This window comes from Pelobates fuscus, chromosome 12 (genome assembly GCF_036172605.1).
Source record: "Pelobates fuscus isolate aPelFus1 chromosome 12, aPelFus1.pri, whole genome shotgun sequence".
NCBI lineage: Eukaryota > Metazoa > Chordata > Amphibia > Anura > Pelobatidae > Pelobates > Pelobates fuscus.
In genome coordinates, this window is record NC_086328.1 from 23687617 (window position 1) to 23713649 (window position 26033).

Here is a 26033-nt window from a genome sequence, read left to right on the forward strand (position 1 = left end):
AAAAGTAACATTCCTTTCATTAAGTATATGGAATGCAGTCTTCTAGTAAAACTTACCATGAGCATGCTTAATAATCTATTGTTAGTTTCCACAGCAGAGCAGGGGTTAATCGTTGGACAGAAGACTTGTGATAAAATTAATGAAAGTAACAAAAGAAAATCTCAGGCTTATTTGCTAAACTGGAAACTGTGGAGGAATGAAAAAAGGAACTTCCAAATTTCAAGCTACAATACCTGAGCTGTATTCCGTTTGGGGAAAAAGTGAAATCGGGCCCTGTTCTTGCCCGTAAACTGGGGATCCTGGTTGAATGGCCCTCCATTCCCTCATTATACGGGACGACTGTTCTGCCATTCGCTAGGCACAACTTATTGTGCCTCATAATGTCCTGTTTCAGAGCAATTCAGAGTCACTTTGGTCTCAATTTGTCTTTAATAAATATCCAAATTAGAAAGTTGGGTTCAGTTTTGGATTAATCCACAAATATTGTGATTTTGTAGTAGTCAGACTGTCACTTTGAGGTATCATTTTTTGGTAGAACTCATTTAGGTTTCCTCAATCTTTCTCTTTTTTTCTTCTTATCTGAAACGTTTTGGGGTTTTTGTTTGTTTTCTTTCTTTGGGGAACTTTATATTTGTCAATCTGCTTCGGTTTGACACGTTCTTGCCCACATTGCCATGGTAATTTTCCCATAATCCGTTATTTAACCCTGCTTCATGGATTATAATCCCTGCCTTTATTTCATCCTCTCATGTAATTTTCACTTGATTTCCTCCATGAAATTTATACATGAGCGGAGATTCAGCAGTCCCTCTCTCAAGGATCAACAAAGTACTGCTTCCCCAGGGGGACTAATGGGAGGAATACAAATTGAGGACCAGGAAGTGCAGAAGACTGCACATAACAAATATTATCCAAGTTGTAATCTGTATGAAGAAGGTGGACTGAAATGGGAGGAGAAATAATATAATCTACATTCTAAATGAGGTGATCGAGGGGAGGAGAATTGTGTGGCTTCAAACATAGTAGACATCATGTCTTAAAAGGCCAAGCAGGAAGTTGCTGGGAAGAGGAGACTGGACACTTGAATGGTGTCTGTGTGATAATACCATTGCTTGCCCACAGAAGGGCAAGTGAAGCCAGGTACAGTTTAAAAGACTGGAAGATGGAGGTATTTGGAGATAAGGTTCTGGCATGTAAGAAAAGCGTAATTTAACAGTGAAAAAGTCAACTGACAGACTAAGAGCAAAAGGGATCCCTACGCAGATGTTGTATAAAGAAGGAGGAGAAATGGCTGCGTTTTAAGGAATAAACCCAAAAACATTTGATATGGCAACTGAACAATTGTTGTTTTTTAATTGTGCTCTCTTAAACCATACATTTTTTTGTTTTTTGTTTTAAACCTGCTGGTGTCATTAAAATATTTTTGTAGTGGTTATGGTGCCAGGAGTTCTCCCCCCCCCAGGGTAAATGATCAAGCCATTTATTTGAGAACAGTTTGGGGTCTCCAGGCACCATTTACCTGTGTTTAGCTGAAGCTCTGCAGGGCTTTCCTCAGTAGGGCTGACAGAAGCTCTATGCAGGTTTGGGTGACAATATTGCCCTGCGATTTTTTCTGAATACGGACGTGCACTCTCAGGAATCTGTTTGGAAAACTCTACCTAAGCCAAGCTTAACGTGCCATTCATTCCATAGTGCCATGTGTTTGTGCCCTCCGGGTGCCTCTTGGCATTTCACTATAGTGGTTTAATTCCTTAATATTGTATACCCAGCGTTACTTATCACAATGGAAACAAATACCTGAAAACGATTCATTCATATTTTATTTTTTTCTGTATTGCACAATGTTGGAATGAGGTGTTGGCTTGTGCTGACATTTGAGCAGTGACCGTGCCACCTTAATTGGCATTGATTGAAAGCTACTCCCTTCTCAAACACCATCTGTACAAACATTGATGAGACTCATTCCTTCAGGGCTTTTTAACAGCATTATCTGGTTCTCTTCCAAGCCACACAGCTTATATGCAGCCGCTACAACCTGTAGGTGCAGTAATACATCCTTCCCATGATCCCCTTCACGACCAGTTGTCTAAACTGAAGGGGCTTTTGGCCCTTTTGTTTAATCCAATTAGTGCTAATTCGTTCCGAGTTTGAGTGGGGAGATTAATTTAAAGAAGTCCTGTTGACTAAAAATTTTTTTTTTCTCTGAGCTTTTATATAAAGAGTGCACTGTATTGTAAACTATAGTACATATTGTTTAGAAAATGCCAGGATAGTTCACAGCACTGTGCAAAGGTTGGATCACACGCAAGGGATGTGTGGTGAGGACCCGAACTAAACTAGTTTATAAGCTCATTGAGCAGGGCCCTCAATCTCTCTGTTCCTGTGTGTCCAACTCGTCTGGTTACAGATCATTCACCAACACATGCATGTCTCATGATTTTGGCAGATGTGCGGCATACAAAACATGAATGTTCCTAGATCTGTAATTATGACCATAATTACTGTATTTTAATTGACTATTCAAATATATCAATACCTTATGTCCAATTGTTGCATCTCTAGTAAATACAACAATTAGATCTGCTGCGGAAAACTCAAGAATAGATAAAATGTCTTGTGCTTTTAAAAAAAAAGGAAAAGAAAAAAGCTAAAGATATGGATTCCCTTTATACAGACAAACTGCAAAGTTGAACAACAACAAACTTCTCTTTTTTTCTTTGCTTTTTTTTTTTCTGTAAAGGATTACTTCCCCTTTAAAAGGAATTGGGAATTTGTCATGGCTGAGCTAGGAGCCTCGTGATCTTCGTTAAACTGCACATGCAAATAATTATGTAGGTGGCTTCCATCACCTATTGTCCCAATATAACATTATCAGGCAGGTGTCAAGATTCAGGGGTGGAAATAGCATCATTCATGAACTGTCTGCAGCCTGCGGGCATACATGAGGGATTACACAGCTTTTATTTGTTTTCCACCTTGCCTGTCACAAGTGCAGGTATTTTGGCAGACATACATCTTGGTTGGTGGGATTTTCAGAAAAGATGTCAAATTAGAAGATGGACAGGGGGTCTGCAGTCTGTCTGTGTCAGTGATTTAGATGATGATGGGGTTAGTGTGTCCTAGGACAGCACAGCACAAACAGGAAAACCATTCCCGATTCCAAGAACGAACAGACTTGTGGTTAAGCTGGGAAAGCGCAATGCACACTAAGGAATGTGCTTCTGGATCAATCGTTAAACCATTGCCCTGTTTCCATCTGCTCTGACAAAATGTGATCATCCTGTCTCATGCTGAAATTTCAGCTACTATTTAAACTGTCTTAATATATATGTGTTAAGCAAGGCATTCTGTTTCTTGGATTTGTCAGTAAAGATGAACACTTTGCAGTTTCTTTTTTTTTTTATACTCTTATTATGACTGTGTTAACCCCTTAAGGACACATGACATGTGTGACATGTCATGATTCCCTTTTATTCCAGAAGTTTGGTCCTTAAGGGGTTAAACTTGTAATGTGCATACCATTTTGTCATTGTTCATCTATTGTTGCATTTGTTTAATTTGTAATTTTACTCATTGTGGTGTTATATTTGTGATGGTTAATACATGCCACCCAAGTGTCCCACTCTAAGAAGGACAGTCATTCTTTGGTACCAAAATCCTTCTATCCACCTTTTCTAAACCCAAAAATCATACATCACATTAGCTGCAGAACATTTTGTCAAATATTTTTTTTTTTTTTTTTATTGAAAGCTTTTAATTTTTAACAATAATAATCATTGTAAAACTATGAAATATAAGGAATAAAGAAAACTATATAAATCAAACAGAATCAGGGGGAAAAGTATCCATCCATTATAAAATCGATAACATATGCTTTATGAAAAACACTACATAGTGTCTAATAAGGTGTAAAAACACTTTATATGTACTGGCGATATCGTGTACAAACAGTTGTGTATACAAACAGAACAGGAGTAAATGGAGAGGCTCATAAAGTACTCATAAAGAAAGAGTATTTTCGTTTGACATCCTCCCATATGTTCCAGTGGAAAGTTAATGATTCTGTTGTGTTTGATGGCAATCTGAGGTGCATCTCATAGCACTTATTCTCTAAGGCCAATGTCAATACCTCTTTAATAGCAGGAACGACGTCAGACCTCCAATAACGTGGTATTACCATAGTGGTCGCTATCAAGACGTGGCCTACCATTATCTTATCCACTTTGGTAAAGGTTTCAGGAAATGACTTGAATAAACATAGCTCTGGAGTCGGTAACAACAGAAGTAATATCCCTGATTATTGTATGTGCATTCTTCCAAAATAATTGTAAACGTGGACAATGCCACCACATATGGGAATATGTGCCTGTTTGTCCACGGCCACGATTCTCATTTACAAACTTCTTTTCTACCCAACATGACATTCCTTCTTTGTGCTGGGCCATGCCCAATAAAATCCACTGGGTTGCAGCCAGCCAAGAACTAGCACTGTAGGTCGCTGATCAAAGGGCAGACTCTGTGGCTGTGCGTATGTGAGCATGTGTGTTGGTTTGTAGAGCTTGCACGTAAGAAGACTGCGTGTTCATTGTCAGCCTGTTTGTGCATACTGATGGCAAACGGGAAAATTGTACGAAATTGACTTTCATTTCGAGCTGGCTGATGACCGCTTCTAGAGGCGGAGTTACAACGTGGTGTAAAAATAAGAATATTTCTATTCTGGCAGTGTTTCAGATAGAAACCTTGCCCCATACCAGCTTAAGCAAGCAAAGTGGTTATGGTCCTTAGAGTAACTTTTTAAATGACATCAGTCGGACATGGTGAAACATAATTAGCCTACAAGAAGCTCACCTCCGGCCACACCCCCTGTAATAAAAGTCCCTGTTTGGCCGTTTGAAATGTTGGGAAATATAGAAATACCTTAATACTGCAATGAATTACCATGCACACTTATTCTATAAGTGACCATTTTTAAGTACCATTTTCAATTCAGGGATATGGGGAAAATTCTCCAAAAGGGCAGCTGGCACTTGAAACCATTTCTGTTGCCCACTCTGTGGTATATGGTCCTGGTTTACAGCAGACTGGACTCATTTTTGGGAGAGCTGGAATTGTACATCTCAACATACACATATTGAACTGGCAAGCCCCTCCCGTGCCACTTTCATTCCCCCTAATATTCGAAAAGTACATCATGATGTAAACCTCCTATAGTATAACATGCACTAGAAGAACAAAAGTATTGGGACACAACTCTTAATTATTGGGATGTCTTTACAAACATTTGTGAAAAACTGGGTCGTCTTGAAGAGCTCAGTGAATTCAAGCGTGGTACTTTTTCATGGTTTTTTCATCCTTGCTAGATATTTCACGGACCACTGTGGTATTATTGGAAAATGGAAGCATTTAGGAACAGCAGCCACTCTGCCACGAAGCGGAAGACCACGTAAAGTCACAGAGCACGGTCACAGAGTGCTGAGGTGCATGGTGCATAAATGTCGCCAATGCTCTGCTTATTCCATAGCTGAAGAGTTTCAAACTTCCACTGGCATTAATATCTGCACCAAAACTGTGCGGCAGGAGCTTGATGGAATGGGTTTCCATGGCCGAGTAGCTGCATGTACATATTAATGTCTATGTATTTAGAATGTAATATCCTAAAAGTCCATGTTGGTATAATGGTCAGGTATCCCAATACTTTGTCCGTAAAGTGTAGTTACTGTTCGTAAATTGATCTATATAGGTACAACCTTAAACAGGGCAGCATACTTACGTATTCTAGCACGCTTAGTCTCCTTGCATCCCATGTGGTCTACTGGCTTATAGTGATGGGAGGATTTGATATGGCATTGTGCGTTAGTACTATAGTTTACTGAGTAATATTGTAACAAGCAGAGCATTTTGGTTTTTTCTCTCTCTAGTGTGTCTACTTTGGCCTAAAACTTAACCTTTTGTAAAATTAGAATTTCTGGCCATTTTCAGTTAACTGAATAACCCTGTCAAACAATATTAGAGTAATAACCGTGTGACCACATGGACCATCATGCTTTATTATATCAAAGGGTTCTGTTCTTACTTCCTTTACGTATTTTGAAAGAAATCACATGTACGTTATAAAATTATAACGTCCAGCATCTAGGAACACTCTCCTCCATTCATCCCTGGCAATAAATATTCCAGTTTGGGCTTCCGCTAATTACTAGCGTGGGAAAGAATCCAGTAATTACTGTAGCATTCGTTTCGCTGTAAACACAGACGGCTCATCACTTATTCAGCTTTGTGTATTATAAAAAGGTCTGCCCAAGGGTTACAGGGCGCTCTGGCTGGGCTCTTTAATTCGGGGAAAACAAGCAAGGCCAACTGGTTTTATTAATAGTTTCCTGGGGATGGTAATATGATCGGGTATCCAAATGTTTAAGAAAATACACAATTTTTTTTTTTTTTTTTGTATGTCTGAAGTTGATGGAGAAAGAAGTCTGCAAGGGTTTATGTATTTTGTGAAAATCTGTGTATGAGCATATTTATCCGTCTTAGTATGGCCTGCTTCGAAACTGCATGGGTGATTCAATAAAGTAAGAAATCAAAGTGAATTAAAATTTTAAGTCCAAATTAGCCAAACTGCAAGTATAGCTGACTTGAAGAATGTTTTCAGTTTGACTAATTTGACCTCAAATTATAAATTCACTTTTTGAATTCTCACTTTAGGGGATAACTCTTTATATATTTTGTAAGCAAAGGCAAAAATAGAGCCAAAATGGAACAGGTAGAATCGGTTAAGGGAAGGGTTGAAGATGTGAGGGGCAGTGTTCAGTATGGAGAGGAGCAAGGGCTGGGATAAGGAATAGACCTTACCAAGGAGCAATGTCAAGACCGTGGAGTGAGAAAGTTGAAGAGACTTAGTTGGAGTGGCCGAGCAAAATGTACAAGAAAAGGTGTCATAAAAGCTAGATGACCGGATGAGAAAGAAGGGGTCAATGCTTAGGAAAGATAGGGAAGAGTCATGCTAAAGTGTGCTAAGCACAAATAGGCAGGAATAATGAATACAAGCAGTAAGGGGAGATATCAAGTTGAGCAATCAGTAGAGAGATTTATGAGTTAACTGCACCATGGCAGGGCAAGGGGCAAATTGGACCAGGGCAACTTGAAAAGTGGAACAGAGCAGGGCCATCAGTAAACAGAGTGCGGATAGAGCAGGACAATGTGCAAACTGGGCTACGGGGTTAAAAACTACTAAAATGAGAGGAGGAGCAGGTTGGAAAGGAGCATGGGAAGGATAAAAGGGAGCCAGGATAGGACAGGGTAAGGGGCAAACAGAACAGAGCATGGCAAGGCGCGATTTGATCAGGGCAAAAGGTTATCTGAGCCTAGACAAAGTGGGACAATTGGTGAACTTGGTAAAGATGGGGGGGAAAAAAACAAAAATCAAAGCAAGAGGGAGTAGAGAAAATGGTGTGGGGTCCCAAGAGGGAAAATGGCAAAGAGGTTTGTGAGAGCCTAAAAAAGGGCTAGGTGGAAGCACAGCGTAGGCCCAGGGTGTTGGGGCCAAGAAAGGTTAGAAGTGAGTGGGTAAATGGAGCATAGATTGGGCTTAAGGATGAAGAAAGCAGGTCAAAGAGTTCAAGAAGGACCAGGGTATTGAGACAATCACGGCAAAGCAAGGCTAGGCAGAGAGAGATGATGGGGCAGGCCTCAGGATAAAAGAAGGAAGGACATTGGATACTGGGAAGTTGAAGACCTCTCTTAACACAATATATTGAAATCCTAGTTCAAAACTTACTAGCTTTATTCCTGCGCTGAACATATTCTGTTACATTGTGCGCTCTTTGCAGTTACTGTACAGTGAGCATCAAAGAACTTCTATTGACTTGTAAATTCACTGTTACTTCAAAGAATTCTCCTGTTTTTTTAATAAGATGTGATTTGTAGATGTAAAGCAGGCGTGGGTTACATCAAGTTAGCGTGCATCCTATAAACTTTCATCTGACTGCGCCGTGGGAAGCGTTTTACAGCTAATGGAAGACAGAAATGAGTGAATGCTCCTTTTTGAGCGCTCCAATTAATTATGCAGATCTACATAAAAATCAAGATGAAAATATCAATAAACTTAAAAATGACCAATCTCGCCGAGATCACCACAATGACCACCATAAACCACAATTGAATGTACTGGGTGAGTCTTATCTGAATCAGAATACTCTACACATATATATAAGAGTATAACAAAATATCATTTATTGTATAGTAAACCAATCATAAAAAATGAAACAACATCTCAAAACGTCCAGTATCAGATGTAAACGTGATGAATAGTAAGGGGCCCCTTATTCATATTCTTGTCGACAAAGGACTGATGTAAAAAATCAGAGATGTGCACATTAGCATAAAAACTATATGTGAACTCAAAAAAGTTCAAGCAGTAGGCTCCAGTCCAGTCCGTGAAAAAATATATAAGTGGATAAACGGATAGTGCCCAGACGACCAAGCCGTCTTACGGAGAGGGAGCTCAAACACCAGCCAAACACCCTGGTCAAGACTAAGAGGGAAGCGATAGGGATGGCCTTAGATAACTGCTCTATGATACTCATGAGAATTCTGGTTAGGTATAGAGAATACAGATTGAAAAAGACTGAAAAGGAGATTGAAATAATTCATTCAAAGATCAATACCACTGACCAACCCGACTCAATAACAGAGTTGGATACTACTATGAACAATAGGATTATTAGATTTGAGAAAGACCTGGTCACCAAAAAGAACACCAAATACACAAGGGACCTAAAGGACTATGCAAGTGGCTGCATCAGAAATTGGCAAAGAAAGACCTTGAGATCGAAAAGGGACACAACTACTCCTTTTCCGAGGAAGGATTCTAGAAGTCAATACCCTGACCATTTCCAGCCAACTAAAGGAAAAAGGAGTACCAACTATGCTAATCGCTCCTATGGATCCAAGAGGACTCCCCAATGGAGCCCGAAGACATATGCTGAAGCTGTCCAATCCAAACCATACAATTCCTTCAATCAGAACCACCGTACCAGAAATAATCACTATCAGAAAGAGAAAGGTACTCATTATACCGCCAATACACCTCATCGTGACCGATGGAGGAGACAGGACAACCCCAACTTTATCCCCTTATTGGAGACCACAGACCGAGGTTCCATGGAGGGGTCAGGTCCCCGGACCAAGCATGAGGAACTAGGAGCGCGTCCCAAACCCCCCAGAGTTCTCCACCGGGATAATCCAGTTGAGGCTCATTTTTTAGAAGAGAGCCCTGTGGATCGACCCAAAACGTTCCCACTTTTTTCCAAAATAGGGAGCAAGAAAAGAGATGCACCCACAGGGGAACGAGAGGAAAGGGAAACAAACCCCAACAAGATGAGATGCCTCCCATAACTGGAATTTTCAACCTATCCACCCATGTATTGACCGCACCTGAGATCTCCTTACTCAACAAGGGTCTGAGTTTTGCTCCGTTTAGGAATCCGGATATCCTAGATCTATTTCGAGATCTTAACCAATTTATTAGAAAATTAACCTTAACCAGGTCGTTTAATATCAAGGATGCCAATAGCGTTCACACGGCTTCGTTCTTTCTAAATGATCCACAAGATAAAATCATTCTGAAGAACCTGATGAGCCTACTAAATGATCAAACTGAAGCCCTTGGGGAGGTTGATGCCCTGGAGGTGTTGGAGGCTAGTGTATCTACAGGACTTAAAACTCGTTCTACATACTATCCTCTAGCCGACAAGGGAGGGTTCATTCCTATCTTCTATGAATTGGTTATGAAGGATTTTAAACACCTGGTCCTGGATCTTGAGAAGCAACAGAAAGATCGTAAATTGGAACACAATCTTACTAATCTCGAAATGTCAGCCCTAAAGGGCCTTAAAAAGGATAATAACATCATCATAAAGGGAGCAGACAAGGGAGGAGGGATTGTCCTTCTCAATAGAGAGGACTACTTGGGTGAAGCCAATCGAATTCTTGGAGACCAAGAATACTATCAAGTTCTTACCTTCAACCCCTCAACCCGCTTTACCAAAGAATTACGGATTTGGGTAAATAAGATGTTTGACATGAAGGTTATTGACAAAATGGAGAAAGGTTTCCTCCTCTCTGGTGAAGGCAATATCCCCATTTTTTATTTTCTCCCCAAGATTCATAAATCTCTCACCAACCCGCCGGGGAGACCCATCATTTCATCTATTGGTTCTCTGACTGCACCACTCTCAAAATGGGTAGACACTCACCTGCAAAAAATTATGATTCACCTCCCCTCCTACATTAAAGATACAGGACACGTGTTGTCTCTGATGCAGGAGGTTGTGTGGCAGGAGAACTTCTGCTGGCTAACGATTGACGTGGCGGCCTTATACTCCAACATTGACCACCAGTTAGGTTTGAAAGCGGTCAAACATTTCCTTTTGGAAGACCCCCTTCTTCCACGATTTCAAGTGGAAGCCATTGTTGAAAGTATATCCTTCATTTTAACCCACAACTATTTTAGTTTCAATGGGCAATTTTATTTACAGAAGAAAGGGACAGCAATGGGGGCGAGCTTTGCCCCAGCATACGCCAACATGTTTATGGGAGCATTCCAACATCTACCATAACCCTATCTGGAAGAGGCACCTGAAATTCTACAAACGCTTCATTGATGACATCCTGATCATTTGGGAAGGTGATCTAAATGAAGCTGAGGAGTTCGTTCAAAGTCTCAATAACAACGAGTGGGGGCTCTCCTTCACGAGCAACAAAAATAGATCTACTATTGAATTTCTGGATTTAATCCTGAGTGGGAAACCTGGTTATGTCCACACCAGAACATATAAAAAACAGGTGGATGTCAATGGTTTTTTACACTCCACGAGTGGTCATCATCCTACGTGGATTAATAATATCCCGTTTAGCCAGTTCACCAGGCTCCGACGCAATTGTTCCTTTTTGGAGAATTTTGAAGAGGAGTCGTTGGACCTTTGCCAGCGATTTCTGGATAAGAATTATGACCCTAGCATCATTGGTCGGGCGTACCAGAAGGCTAGAGGGCTCAATAGAGATTCCCTTATCAACCAGCGTAAAATTGGAATGGACGGAAAGAACTCTATAATTATCCCTGGGTTTGCAGCTGATATACTGATTTCATCACCTTCCCCCTCAGTCAAACATAGGGAGATTCTATCTCTATTGGAGAATCATCCGATAATAAGGAGACCTAAACCGAGGATAGACTTTCACATCAGTACTAGAGAGGTGGGTCAGAATAAAGGTCCCATCTTCTCGACAACGTACAATAGGGCGTACAACCAGATCATTCATATCCTAAACAATCATTGGTCTATTCTGCGGTTGGATCCATGGCTTCGTTTCAGTATCCCTGAAGTACCCAGAGTAACATTCCGTAAAAATAGGAATCTAAAGAACCTATTGGCCCCTTCCAAATTTCCGACTGCAAAAACTAATCAAACATCGATATTATGTGAAGCAGGAAATTTCAAATGTGGTGCCACCCGATGCTTAACCTGCCAACACATATGTCACGGAAAAAAGAATTTTCCCCCTTCCTCTAAAGATGAGAACTTCCATACAACTACTAGAATCTCGTGCAATACCTCATTTGTGGTATATCTGTTGATATGTACTTGTGACTTGCTATATGTAGGTCAGACTTCGAGACCATTAAAAGCCAGGTTCAGGGAACACAGACGAGCCATCAGCAACCGTGATAAAAAATCTCCAGTAGCCAGACACTTCCAAATGGCCCATGACAGTAACCCTTCACAGCTTTTAGTAATGGGCATCGAGCATATTGCAGAGAATATACCCAATAGAAAATTAGCCTTAATTACAGCAGAAACTAAATGGATCTTTAGACTCAACACACTTACTCCTAATGGGTTAAATGAAGAAGTGGAATGTAACATTTAAAATTTGGAAGACATACTTATTTGTCCCTGTGAGTGAAAGATCTTTCACTGTCTCTATATGTGGGAGAGGATCAATCGGGAACCACATATATATTACGATTCACCTTAGACCCCATGGTCTCTTTAACACTTATATGAATCCTATATGAGTGTTCAGCATTTTTTTCCAATGTTCTTTTTCTTAATTATACATATAAATATATATACAAAAATATAGTGCTCAACATTTATTTTAATGTTCTTGTTCCTAATCTAATATATATAAATAACAGATTTTTATAAAACAATTGAACTATATTATCATTATTATTATTTTTTAAAAAAAAGGCTCACAAATCAAGATTGATTAATTATCTCTGTTAAACTTGAGATTGAAATACTTTATTAGTAAAAATAAAAGTAAAAATAAAAATATATTTTTAATCTTTATTTTATGTCTATATATATATATATAATTTTTCGATGTTAATAATATGAGATTGTCCTAATAAGGATATATGTTTTCATTTATTATATTTTGTGTTTTTCTATCCACTTGCAGCATATTTTATTTTAGATCTGTAATGATCTCAGTTTATCAATTAACAATTATGACCATTTACTTTAGATCTGTAATGATCTCAGTTTATCAATTAACAATCATGACCATTCTATGAATCAATTAAGAGTGGGTATATAAACCCGGCTCTTAGACAGCAGACATTGTCTTGAAAAAGTCCTCCAGCTAGGACGAAACGCGTAGACGTGCTGTCTGCTACCTCACCACACCGCCGACGGATTTGAACTTCCCAGCCGATTCGTCCTTTACGACCCGCCATTGATTTTCGGCAAGCGACCTGGCGAGAACTGCCTTTTTCCTGCAGCCCTCACGGTTTGGAGTTTATGTGCTCCCAGTTTCTCACCCGATGGTCGGACGGATAGGGTAAGTTGCTGAAGTGATATCCCCATAGTTTTCCATATCTGGATGTGATTTTTCACCTTTGGGGCCATCCCTATCGCTTCCCTCTTAGTCTTGACCAGGGTGTTTGGCTGGTGTTTGAGCTCCCTCTCCGTAAGACGGCTTGGTCGTCTGGGCACTATCCGTTTATCCACTTATATATTTTTTCACGGACTGGACTGGAGCCTACTGCTTGAACTTTTTTGAGTTCACATATAGTTTTTATGCTAATGTGCACATCTCTGATTTTTTACATCAGTCCTTTGTCGACAAGAATATGAATAAGGGGCCCCTTACTATTCATCACGTTTACATCTGATACTGGACGTTTTGAGATGTTGTTTCATTTTTTATGATTGGTTTACTATACAATAAATGATATTTTGTTATACTCTTATATATATGTGTAGAGTATTCTGATTCAGATAAGACTCACCCAGTACATTCAATTGTGGTTTATGGTGGTCATTGTGGTGATCTCGGCGAGATTGGTCATTTTTAAGTTTATTGATATTTTCATCTTGATTTTTATGTAGATCTGCATAATTAATTGGAGCGCTCACATACCAGTTATATCTTTTCGGTTTCATTTAATAAGTCGCTCCCTTGTATGTGACGCAGCCCTACTGTTATTTCATCCCATTGGGTATATTTATTTCTCACTGTCAGTCCATATTACATTTACATCTCCTTTTTGAGCATTTTTATTGTATTTTTTTTGATATTCACTTGCATGCGCAGTACTTCATCATGAATTAAAGGAGCACTCAACCCACATAAAGTACTTCAACGTACTGAAATGCTTTATATGTCAGGACCTTCTCATTTTAAATAAAGTTTATAAAACTTTGAAGATAGAAATTGTCACTTTTATAAATCACTGCAGAAAAGCATCCTCTTCTGTTTCTCTTGGCTCCACAGAACTACTGAAAGTGTCGTGTGTGTGTGTGTACGACTAAATTGTGCCTACCTTTTTCCCCAAGTCACAGTGTGTCTATGAGGCCATGCATGCACGTCCACAGGACTCATTCTAGCCCTGTGTCCTTCCTTCTATGGACTCCCTGACTGGACTCTAAATGAGAAAGCTTTGTGCAAGCTCACGACTCAAAATCAGAGGCTTCTCATTTCATAGGCAGCTTCCTATTGGCTGTGGTAACAACACAGAGCCTTGTACGTCCAGTAACCAATCAGGAGGAACAGATCTCAACAGTTGACCTAAACCTCTCGATCTCTTACTCCGCTTCTCAGTAATGGTTTAACCACTATGTGATTTGTTTGCTCTTGTGTGTTTTATTATAAAGAATGTGTATAATTAATACAAATGTTGCCTTTGTCTGCTCTTCTATATGTTTCTAGAACCACGGTAAAAAGATCAGGATTTTTTTATTTTTTTTTTCATTGTGTTTTACAATAGGACAAAAGACAAGTCATAAGTATGATAAATATATTGTGTTGTTGACCCATCATGCATTACATAGTGTATGACAATATAAACGATAGGTCAATGTAACAATTAGTGACCTAGATTAGGAAACCGCTGATAAAGTTAGGGCATTGAGTGGGTCATCATGCAGAGACCCAAGTTTTATCAATGATCTCAAATAATTAACTGTTCATATGTATCACTATAATTGTGTCCTGGACTAAACTTCATCTCCAGTTGATGTTACGGAGGATGAGACATACTAAAGCACTAGGAGTGTTTCTCTCCTAAAAACAGCAATCATGTACTGTATCCTGGAAATATCTGTATATTTAAAGAAACACTATAGGGTCCTGACCCTATAGGGTTAAAACATCCATCTTGCTCCCATTGTCCCCTCTTGCCTCCCTAAATATAGTAAAATATTACTTGTATTCAAGTCTGCAGCTGCTGGCTCTGCCCTTGTCTGCCTCTGACCTGTCTGCTGACATTATTAGAAGTGGTGGTCTGAGCCAATCACAATGCTTCTCCATAGGATTGGCTGAGACTGTCAAGGAGGCAGATCAGGGGGAAAACCAGCACAAGCCAAACACAACCCTGGCCAATCAGCATCTCCTCATAGAGATGCATTGATTCAATTAATCTCTATGAGAAAAGTTCAGTGTCGGCATTCAGAGGGAGGAGACACTGAATGTCAGTCACACTGTGCAGCACTGTTTCAGGAAGCACCTCTAGCAGCCTTCTGAGGAGCGGCCAGTGGGGGTATCCCTAGGCTGTAATGTAAAAACTGTATTTTCTCTGAAAAGACAGTGTTTACAGCAAGAAACCTGAAGGGAATGATTCTACTCACCAGAAAAAATGCAATAAACTGTAGTTGTTCTGGTGAGTATAGTGTCCCTTTAATATAAGCTCTGTACTATCCAAAGGGCTTAGATTTTCATGTTCTGTGCTACTAGGCTTTAAAAGTTACTTGCCCCCTGTTGGGCCCGTTGCACACTGACAGGGGGTGCATTTCTGCTGACCAGGTATTAATGGCAAGTGTATCCAGCAGATCTTCCTTATAAGATGCTCCCAATCCATAATTCGCATGTTGAGTAAGGTCACTGTAAGAGACAGAGATGTGGTATAACCCTGTATAATTTTGTATACATTGCTGTGTATTTGGTTCCAGTGTCACCCTATTCATCTTCTCTGTCTGCAGGTCCTGGCCCTCCTCTCGTTTATCTGCATCGAGACCATCATGGAATGTTCCCCGTGTGAGGGGCTTTATTTCTTTGAGTTTGTAAGCTGCAGTGCCTTCGTGGTGACGGGAGTTCTGCTGCTCATGTTTGGACTCGGCCTGCACACTAGCGTCCCTCACATTAACTGGAACCTAACTGTGAGTTGGAGAAATCAAGCAATTCTTCCATCTGTAGCTGGGTGGAGATTATTATTTCATGATTTGCCTCCAGCATTGAAAGCAGCCTTTAGACCTACCATGTCAAGTAATCAGGGTCTCCACGCTTGGCCATCATTTGGTCGGGCAGCAGAGTCGAGATGAAACGAGTCTATTGGCTGGCAGGGTTGTTCACCGAAGTGATAATTGTTGGAAATTCTAAGTGGATTTCAAATTTTAAAGCTAAAATAGCCCAAGGGGAACAATTCTCCAAGTCCGCTAATGTTTCCAGATTGGCTACTTTGATATTAAATTTGATATTTACTTTGAATTCCGATTTTTTTTTTTTAAAGCTGTCTAAGCCTTATGTTGGCCACGGTCATTTAATTCCTATTGACATGGTGAGAACCATTGTCAAACCAAACTGACCATATATCTGATGTTTGAGAACCTACATTTGGTGGAACAGCCATAGGCAAAGAGAGTGTAGGCGATGGGTGACCTGCTTGAATCCCTTCAAATTCCATGTACCTTTTCTACATTATCATGTTCAATTTACATTTATTTTGAAGCATTTAGGGGAAAGCTGGCTAATGGGCACCTTAGGGTTATATTGTTCGAGGTAATGCAGTGATCATAGGGTGTCTCGGGTCATTCACTAGTAGTTAGTGACATAAAGTCATGCCTGTACCTAACCTTGATCACATTATCCTACAGTGATGCTGTTTGACTGTCAGTCCCAGGAAGGCAAATATGAAAACTTTCCTCAAATGTTTTTCTTTATTTGTAGCCAAGTACTTCACAAGAACAATGCACTTGGTACATATCTAACATTCACAGGGTTATTAAAGGCACACTATAGCGTTAGGAATACAAATATGAATTCCTAACGCTATAGAGCCCCAGTCACCTAAATGGTGACTAGGGCCCCGTTCCACGGTGAATAAATAGTTAGTTAACCATTTATTTGCTTACCTTAATCCAGAGCCGGTCTCCCTCTGCACTGGTGACCTCTCCTCCTCCATTGACATGCTCCCGGAGCTCCTTAATGGAGCCGAATGCGCATGCACGGCCAGAGGCGTGCGTGCATTCAAGCCTGCCCATAGGAAAGCATTGCTCAATGCTTTCCTATGGGGATCTTTTTTGATGCTGGAGGTCCGTGAGGACGTCCAGCGTCAAATAAGCACAATTTACTCCGTGTAAATCACAGAAGCGCCTCTAGTGGCTGTCAGTGAGACAGCCACTAGAGGCTGGAATAACCCTGCAGTTTAAACATACTATGTTTTCAGCTGCAGGGTTAAAACTAGGGGGACTTGGCACCCAGACCACTTCATTGAGCTGAAGTGGTCTGGGTGCCTATAGTGGTCCTTTAAGACACACCTTCCGTGTCGCACATAAAGGAATACTCCCGACCCTTGAAGCTGTTTAGTTTGCTGAAGTGCTTTATGTGTGAAGATTGTCTCTCTCCCCCCCCCCCCCCCCCCCATTTTACAAAAAGTGCAGATTTCAATAGAAATGGGCATTTTCTGAAATTAATCTTGTTACACCCTACTGACTGACAAACAGACAACCTGTCCTGTTACTTCCTGGTTTGGTTAGCTTATTGGAGCAAAACTCAAGAGGCAGCAAATGCCCAGAGCACCTGCCTTCTCATTGAGCTGCACTGGGAAGTCGGTGATTGGACAGCCACAGAAAGTTTGAGCTGGGGCAGATGGAGAGTGTAAGGAAACCAAGTGTATTTAAACCTCCTTCGGTAGTTTCCTCCCGAACCGCCAGAGTATATAGCTCTCCGTTCGGTAGTTGAAATAGACGAAATCCCTACGAAATACAAATAGCTTTACAAAATAAATCCCTTAGTAAAGCATACGAATCCCCAAACATCAGCCGAAGTCAAGAAGAAGGGTACAAAATGAACTGTCTTTAATTACCACACACCTTCTTTAATGCAAGTCCCCATGCAAGGGGACATCCCACAGTGAGGGACAAAATATAACCAATAAGATACAGTAAAAGCATAAAACACACCCAGCACAAACATACAATTCCCTCCCCTAGCCCTGGAGATAATCAAGTCTGATAAAGTAATAACTTGATTATCTCCAGGCAGAAAAATCAGTTTCCCCCCATATCTGGAACACCCCTTTATACATGAGGTATCCCCACAAATAATATGTCCCCTGATAGCCCCGATCTGGGTGACCAACATATTCAAATTTCATACAGATCGGTTCAGGGGTTCTCAAAAACTATGGAAGTCCTCTGTGACCGGTTCACCGTGGGTGGGCTGCCCAAAATAGTTCCACAAGTTTGGGTGGTTTTGCCGGTCACTTCAAAAAAGGGAGAAAAACGAATAAAAGTACCGAATGGATTCCCCTGGCTCCTAGCAGCGATTGTTCCCCTCATTCGTATGCACAACCATACCGAATAGCGCTCTTCTAGCTAATCGGTACATATAGATCCAGCGTTCATGTGTTTGAGACCGGTGTTCGGGAAGTCGAGTGTCCGATTTTAGTTCCAGACACTCAACGACCAAGTCCCGCTGCCTTTGTTCATCTGAAAAAAGATTGCCGCGGTTTTCTCAGCCACGTGGCGTTCGGTAGTACGAACGCTGGCCGCACACGTAGAGGGTTTAATTGACGCAGGCTTTGAAGTTAAATGAGCCAGGGGGTGGTCTTTGCTCGGTAGTTCCATCTACCGAAGGGAAAACGAAGAAATAAAGAATAAAAGGGTAATTTCTTCACAGAGAGGGATTGCAAAGGCTGCAGACACGAGATCTGCAGCTTTTGCAAGCCGTTTTATCAACTAAAAAAATAGTGTTTCTGTCCCTTTATTTAGCCATACTCTCACACGTTCACACCAATATCAACGATTTCACTCCCAGATACATAATTAGTTATTCACTCAGAACAAACCTACATTTATAACTAGTGAATCACAAACACTACATACATATTCAGACCTACACAAACACATATTCACACATGTGAAATGAATTTACTCCCTGATGCTCATCTGTGTCGGTAGAATTCTCCTGTATCGTTGTATTTCATTAGAGAGTGGATTCCAGCTGTGCACACCGTCCGGTACATTACATCTGACCTCCATATCAGTACATGATCACACTACACATGTGCCGAGGTTTCTATTTTAGCAACCGTTTGGGGTGTTTTGTGGCATTCACGGCTCTCTCCTACAGTTAGAAAACAGCTAAAGCTCACAGACAAAAATCTAAAATCGCACATGTTTGGCCGCCCCTGAAGTTCTGCTGACTTGTCTCGGAATCTCATTGTCAGCTGAAAATAAAATGCCCACAGCCTGTGATGTGGGATTTTTATTTAGATGTTTTACTGCGAGGACTGTTTGTGCTCTGAATGTTGTCTGCAGGAGGACACATAAGCTATAAACATGCCTGACTGACCCAAAGGTCTGATTTTACATCATGTGAGTTGTAATTCTAGAGACCCTGCAGTGCCACGTTTCCCAGCTGTGCTGTAACAGCAGGAGAGCAGGGTGATTGTGTGCTTTCTCACACACTAGCACAAAGGTAAAGGAACACTATAGTGTTAGAAATACAAAGCAGTATTCCTATAGTGTCCCTCTACCTCCACCTCTATACTGGCGGCAATGAAAGGGGCTTTAAAAAAAACAAACGCCCTTTCTTTTTATTTTGCCTTATTCCTGTGCCAATATCCATCGGCGCTGGCTCAGTCTCCGCCTCCTGCGATGTCATTGCGAGGTGGGGGGGCCTAATGTGCATGCATGGCGAGCACTGCACGTGCCTTAGGCCTTTCCCATGGGAAAGCATTGACTCATTACATTCCTATGGGAATTTAAAAGACATTGGATGATCTCATGCACTGCATGAGGACGTCAAGTGTTGTTTCACAGAGTTAAATTCTGTGAAACCGCGGGAAGCGCTGGTAGACTGCCACTAGAGGCAGTCTTAACCCTCTATTGTAAACTGTAATGTTTTACATTGCATTGTTAAGGGGACAAGGACACTGCACGCAGATCACTTCAATGAGATGGTGTCCCTTTAACCATCTTTTAAATTTACCACCATTAATTCTGTCTATTTAAGATCAACATTTTATCCATAATATAACTTTTAAAGGATCACTATAGGGTCAGGAACACAAACATGTATTCCTGACCCTATAATGTTAAACCCACCATTTAGGTGACTTACGCCCCACCCCCTTAGCCCCCCTATAAAATTTTAAATCTCTCCTTATTTCCAGCGCCGCGGGTCTGCCAGCACTGGCCCCGCCCCCTTTGTGACATCATCAAAATGGCTGATTTTTAGCCAATTATTATTGTATATAATCTGCACGGGGGCGGGGCCAAATGCCATTTTGGCCAAACAGGACCTCCTCATAGAGATGCATTGAATCAATGCATCTCTATGAGGAACATTCAGCGTCTTCATGCAGAACGTGGGGACGCTGAATGGCAGGGCTGCTTACTGTGCAGCACTGCCCCAGGAAGTCCCTCCAGTGACCATCTGAGGAGTGGCCACTTGGAGGTGTCCCTAGGGGACTTTTCTCTGAAAAGGCAGTGTTTACATGAAAATGCCTGAAGGGATCCATTATACTCACCAGAACAACTACATTAAGCTGTAGGTGTTCTGGTGACCATAATGTGCCCAACTGTTCTAAAATGGCAATTCCTGCAATCCTTTTTCAGCCTGGGGGTTTAGCTTATTACCCCCATGAAATTGATATTTAATTTTGAATTCTCACTTTATTTAAAAAAAAAAAAAAAAAAAAAAAAAGAAGCCCCTAGTGACTTTATTTCTGACAGCTCATAGGCCTGGAACTTGCTAAATGTTAATGGTCTGTTTCCCAGAAATGGCACTGTTTACATTTGAGAGTTTGCAGCAGCACCTATGTCCCAAAATCACTTTATTAAGATTATGTGACATTATTCCTGAGAGGGTTCCCTTAAAGCATTATCAGAGCGGCAGGCAAGGGTATTATTTTTTGGTAAAGTTTATTATGACCCAAAACTTGGGACTGCACCAAAATACTCTTTAAACCAGAATATTAACCACTACAGTGAGACATAGTGATTGTTTTTATTTTTATTTTTTTTGAGTGCCCTTTGTAAAAAAAATTTTTTTTTTTTTTTTTTCTGTTTGGAGACTTATATAAGATAATGGGTTAAGCCCTAGTGTCTTTCTAGTTTATTAAACATACAGGTGATACTCAAAAAATTTAAATATTGTGCAAAAGTTCATTTATTTCAGTAATGCAACGTAAAAGGGGAAACTAATATATTAGATGCATTACATGCAAAGCAAGATAGTTCGAGCCGCGATTTGTCATAAGTGCGATGATTATGGCTTACAGCTCATGAAAACCCCAAATCCACAATCTCCGTAAATTAGAATATTGTGAAAAGGTGCAATATTCTAGGCTCACAGTGTCCCACTCCTATCAGCTAAGTAAGCCATAACACCTGCAAAGGGTTTCTGAGCCTTTAAATGGTCTCTCAGTCTGGTTCAGTAGGAATCACAATCATGGGGAAGACTGCTGACCTGACAGTTATGCAGAAAACCATCATTGACACCCTCCATAAGGAGGGAAAGCCTCAAAAAGGTAAGTGCGAAGGAAGTTGTTCCCAAAGTGCTGTATTAAAGCACATTAATAGAACGTTATGTGGAAGGGAAAAGTGTGGAAGAAAAAGGTGAACATGCAGCAGGGATGACCGCAGCCTGGAGAGGATTGTCCGGAAAAGGCAATTCAAATGTGTTGGGGACTTTCACAAGGAGTGGACTGAGGTTGGAGTCAGTGCATCAAGAGCCACCACACACAGACGGATCCTGGACATGGGCTTCAGATGTCGTATTTCTCTTGTCAAGCCGCTCCTGAACAACAAACAACGTCAGAAGCGTCTTACCTGGGCTAAAGAAAAACAGACCTGGTCTGTTGCTCAGTGGTACAACGTCCTCTTTTCTGATGAGAGCAACTTTTGCATCTCATTTGGAAACCAAGGACCCAGAGTATGGAGGAAGAATGGAGAGGCACACACTGCAAGATAATTGACGTCCAGTGTGAAGTTTCCACAGTCTGTGTTGATTTGGGAAGCCATGTCATCTGCTGGTGTTGGTCCACTGTGCTTCATTAAGTCCAGGGTCAACGCAGAGATTTTGGAGCACTTCATGCTTCCTTCCGCAGGCGAGCTTTATGGGGATGCTGACCTTATTTTTCAGCAGCACACTGCCTAAAGCACCAAAGCCTATTTCAATGACCGTGGGATTACTGTGCTTGATTGGCCAGCAAACTCGCCTGACCTGAACCCCATAGAGAATCTATGGGGCATTGCCAAGAGAAAGATGAGACATGAGACTGAACAATGCAGAAGAGCTGAAGGCCGCTATTGAAGCATCCTGGTCTTCCAGAACACCTCAGCAGTGCCACAGGCTGATAGCTTCCATGCCACGCTGCATTGAGGCAGTAATTGCTGCAAAAGGGGCCCAAACCAAGTACTGAGTCCTGTACTGCTTATGCTTATACTTTTCTTTTTTTTTTATCCTTTTTTTTTTTTATTCTTTATTTTGGTTGTGCATATTGTAACACAGAAGTTCGCACAGCCACAACAGCGAGTCCTACCAAGAGTTAAAACATTCAATAAAATGCAATAACAAATGTATGGCCTGTCATGTCTTGCACATTTTTATAGTTTTGGTCGAGTTATACAGAGTAGTACCTATAGCTAGGAGTATGTGCCCAGTGTTTTGTAAAAGCCTATCATCCCTGGTGTGCACTGGCTAGGAAAATCATGGGTGGGATACGCAGTATGCCTGATGTACATGCAGGTAAGCCCGTGTTTGGTTCGTTAGGTGTGCATAATGTATTCTGGGCAGTACAGTGTTATGTGATGCGTTCTAGTGACAAGATCCCTATAATGGGAGGTCATGTCGCGCTATGCCTTGCTTCATATTACGCCTGGCTATGTCAGGTAGGTTGCATATTCCTTGCTTAGATTCTGTCAGGCGGGGGGGGGGGGAGGGGGGTAGTGAGTCATGGCCTACAGGCCATCTAGTCAGATGAGTTGTGAGTAAGGTAGCTCGTCATGGTAATGTCAAAACAATAATAGGGTAATGTTTAAAACTGGTAAATTAGAATAACTTGTGGATTAGCGGAGTGTCCTTAAGGTGATGGCTCACGCCTGCCAGGTTCAGGTTGCTGCAGCTTCAGATTGATCCCGGTTCGGTCCACGTGGGACGAAGGGTGTCACCTGATCAGGGTTCCATTGGTGTGTCGAGGTAGCAGTGATTCGGACCGCAGCGGGGTGTAGAGAGTCTCTCGGCAGGCCCAGGGTATGTAACAGAGCCGCTGCTTCTGCGAGGATGCTTACTGTATGCTTGGTTTCTCCCCTTTGGAGCCATAAAGCTCGTTCTGTCTCAGCAGCGTGGTGAATGGCTTGAGCGATCTTCGCCAGGCAAGTGTGCCCCTAGTAAGGTCTGCGTAGAAGGAGAGATCCATTGTTTCGAACTGGTAAGGTGTACTTTCCCTGGTCGCTGCCACGACCGCCATCTTGTCTTTGTGATGCTGGAATCTTATGATGAGATCTCGGGGTGTCGTGGTTAGTGCCTTAGCTGGTTTCGGTGCTCGAAAGAAGCCGTCCAGCTGCACTGTCTTGGCTTGTCGCCGCGGTAGCAGGACCGTTAACAGGCGCCTCAACATGTGTGGCAGTTCAGCCACCGGGGTGTCCTCTGGGATGCCCCGGATTTTTAACTTATTGGCCCGTCTTGCGTCCTCGAGTGCCGTGAACCGGCGCTTATGCCCCTCATTTTGGCTTTTGAGGCCTTGTACCTCTTGTTGCAGTGCAGCTATTTGGGAAGCTTGGTCAGTGGACTCCGTCTCCAGGGCTCCGATTCTCCCTGTTAAGCCGTGGATGTCGGCCTGGAGGGACGCAACGTCTGTTTGGAGGGTACGTTGAAGATCGGCAAGCGGTGATTTCAGAATCGACGTCGTCACAGGTGAGGTGTCAGCCCTCTGGGCCGCTGGCCTTGGTGTTGACTCCGGAGAGAGATCTGCAGCCTCTTCTCCCGAGGAGAAGTCGTCTGAAAGTTTAGAGAAGGTCTCCGGGTAAGCGGACATTTTGGGCCCGGGCGCTCCCTGCGTTTGTATTAGGAGTTCAGCTATGTTTGGGCCCTGTCTCGGTTTATCCGGCTTGGGCTTCTTTGTTTTGCGCCCCATTATGTTGTCCCGGTATGGGGTGACCCGGTAGGCTGATAGATTGCAGATTAGGTGATGCCAAACAGGTAAATTTGGTAAGTTTGGGCCTGAAGTTGCAGGAGCTCATGTGCCATGCGACTGTTCAGCTTGATTGCTTAGCTCTGCCCCTCCATGCTTATACTTTTCAGAGATCCGATATTGTTCTATGTACACTCCTTGTTTTATTGATTGCATGTAATATTCTAATTTACTGAGATTGTGGATTTGGGGTTTTCATGAGCTGTAAGCCATAATCATCGCACTTATGACAAACCACGGCTTGAACTATCTTGCTTTGCATGTAATAATGCGTCTATCTCATATATTGGTTTTCCCCTTTTACGTTGCATTACTGAAATAAATGAACTTTTGCACGATTTTCTAATTTTTCGAGTATCCCCTGTATGTCCACATGCATTTCCTTTTTTTCGTTTATCACTTTACTGCAGATATTTAGCTTTATGAATGAAGCCACAAGAAACTCCCAGATTTCATTGAAAATTCCCGTAATCCATTGTTTAGAGAATAAACCCTCCATATAATGAAATGGTGGAAGGTGTAATATACTTTGTTCCTATATTTTATTAGATAAGAGGCGTTTTTACTCTGCAGAGGGTTTATTAACTAGACTGGAGAAATGCTGAGGTCATTGCAAAATTTAGACCAAAGTAGTCGAGCTGGGTAAATTCTCAAACTCGTTTTTTCCAGATTTCCTCTTTTAGTCTAAATGTTTACCTGTGGTTAGCTCATTTTTTGTGTTTGTGGAATGCCTGCTCAGCCAGATCACCTGTCATGAAAGGGCCATAAAGCAATGTCTACTTATATAGGCCGCATAGCGTAATGACGCTTCCTTTTTAGCTTTGTCCGATCTTTATTAAAGAAATCAAACAATGCAGCCACGGGGGTCAATAAGAGATTTCCTTCCAGACGTCATTGGATAAAACTTTTTTTGGAGACTTATGAAATCATCTTGCAAGTAACAAAATACCTTCATTAAATAACTTTAAATAAAGGGAAACTCCAGTGCCAGAAAAACAATCTGTTTTCCTGGCACTGCAGGTCCCCTCTCCCTCCCACCCCCCAATCCCTAGTTTCTGAAGGGGTGAAAACCCCTTCCGTAACTTATCAGAGGCAGCGCCGATGTCCCACGTTGCTGCTTCTTCCTCCGCCGCCACTCCTCCTCTGTATTACGTCGGCCAGTGGGGGAGACTGATACCGCCCACCGGCCTGGGAGACCTAATGCGCATGTGCGGCAATGCCGCGCATGCGCATTAGAGCTCCCCGTAGGAAAGCATTGAAAATGCTTTTCAATGCTTTCCTATGGGGAAATGAGCGACGCTGGAGGTCCTCACACAGCGTGAGGACGTCCAGCGACGCACCAGCACAGGTTTTCTGTGCTGTGGACAAGGAAGTGGTCTGGGTGCCTGGAGTGTCCCTTTTAAAGTGTAATTTACAGAGCAGGAGATACAACTTTTAAAGTAGGTTAACATGTGATTGAAAAGGAAACCACTTTATCATGCGGGCTGTGTCAGTCACAGCCAGGGGAGGTATTGCTAGAATTGCATAAACAAAAATGACTCCTCAATGGCAGTAAATTGAGCAGTGAGACTTCAGAGGCATGACCTATACACACACAAACGCTTTATTAAAGGACCACTCTAGTGCCAGGAAAACATACTCGTTTTCCTGGCACTAGAGTGCCCTGAGGGTGCCCCCACCCTCAGGGACCCACTCCCGCCGGGCTCTGGGGGGAGGAAGGGGTTAAACTTACCTCTTTCTCCAGCGCCGGGCGGGGAGCTCTACTCCTCCTCCTCTTCTTCCTCGCGACGTCATCGGCTGAATGCGCATGCGCGGCAGGAGCCGCGCTCGCATTCAGCCGGTCGCATAGGAAAGCATTCATAATGCTTTCCTATGGACGCTTGCGTGCTCTCACTGTGATTTTCACAGTGAGAAGCACGCAAGCGCCTCTAGCGGCTGTCAGTGAGACAGCCACTAGAGGCTCTGGAGGCTGGCTTAACCCTCAGAATAAACATAGCAGTTTCTCTGAAACTGCTATGTTTATAAAAAAAAAGGGTAAAAGCTAGCTGGACCTGGCACCCAGACCACTTCATTAAGCTGAAGTGGTCTGGGTGCCTAGAGTGGTCCT

General features: G+C 42.0%; 1 protein-coding gene across 1 annotated transcript in view; it reads left to right on the forward strand.

The window, feature by feature from the left end:
- Nucleotides 1–26033, forward strand: part of CMTM4 (CKLF like MARVEL transmembrane domain containing 4) — a 33731-nt gene that overhangs the window by 3156 nt on the left and 4542 nt on the right. Inside the window, exon 2 of the mRNA XM_063437697.1 lies at nucleotides 15489–15665. Within this exon, the coding sequence (XP_063293767.1) occupies nucleotides 15489–15665 (177 nt within the window). The remainder of the gene's footprint in view (nucleotides 1–15488; nucleotides 15666–26033) is intronic.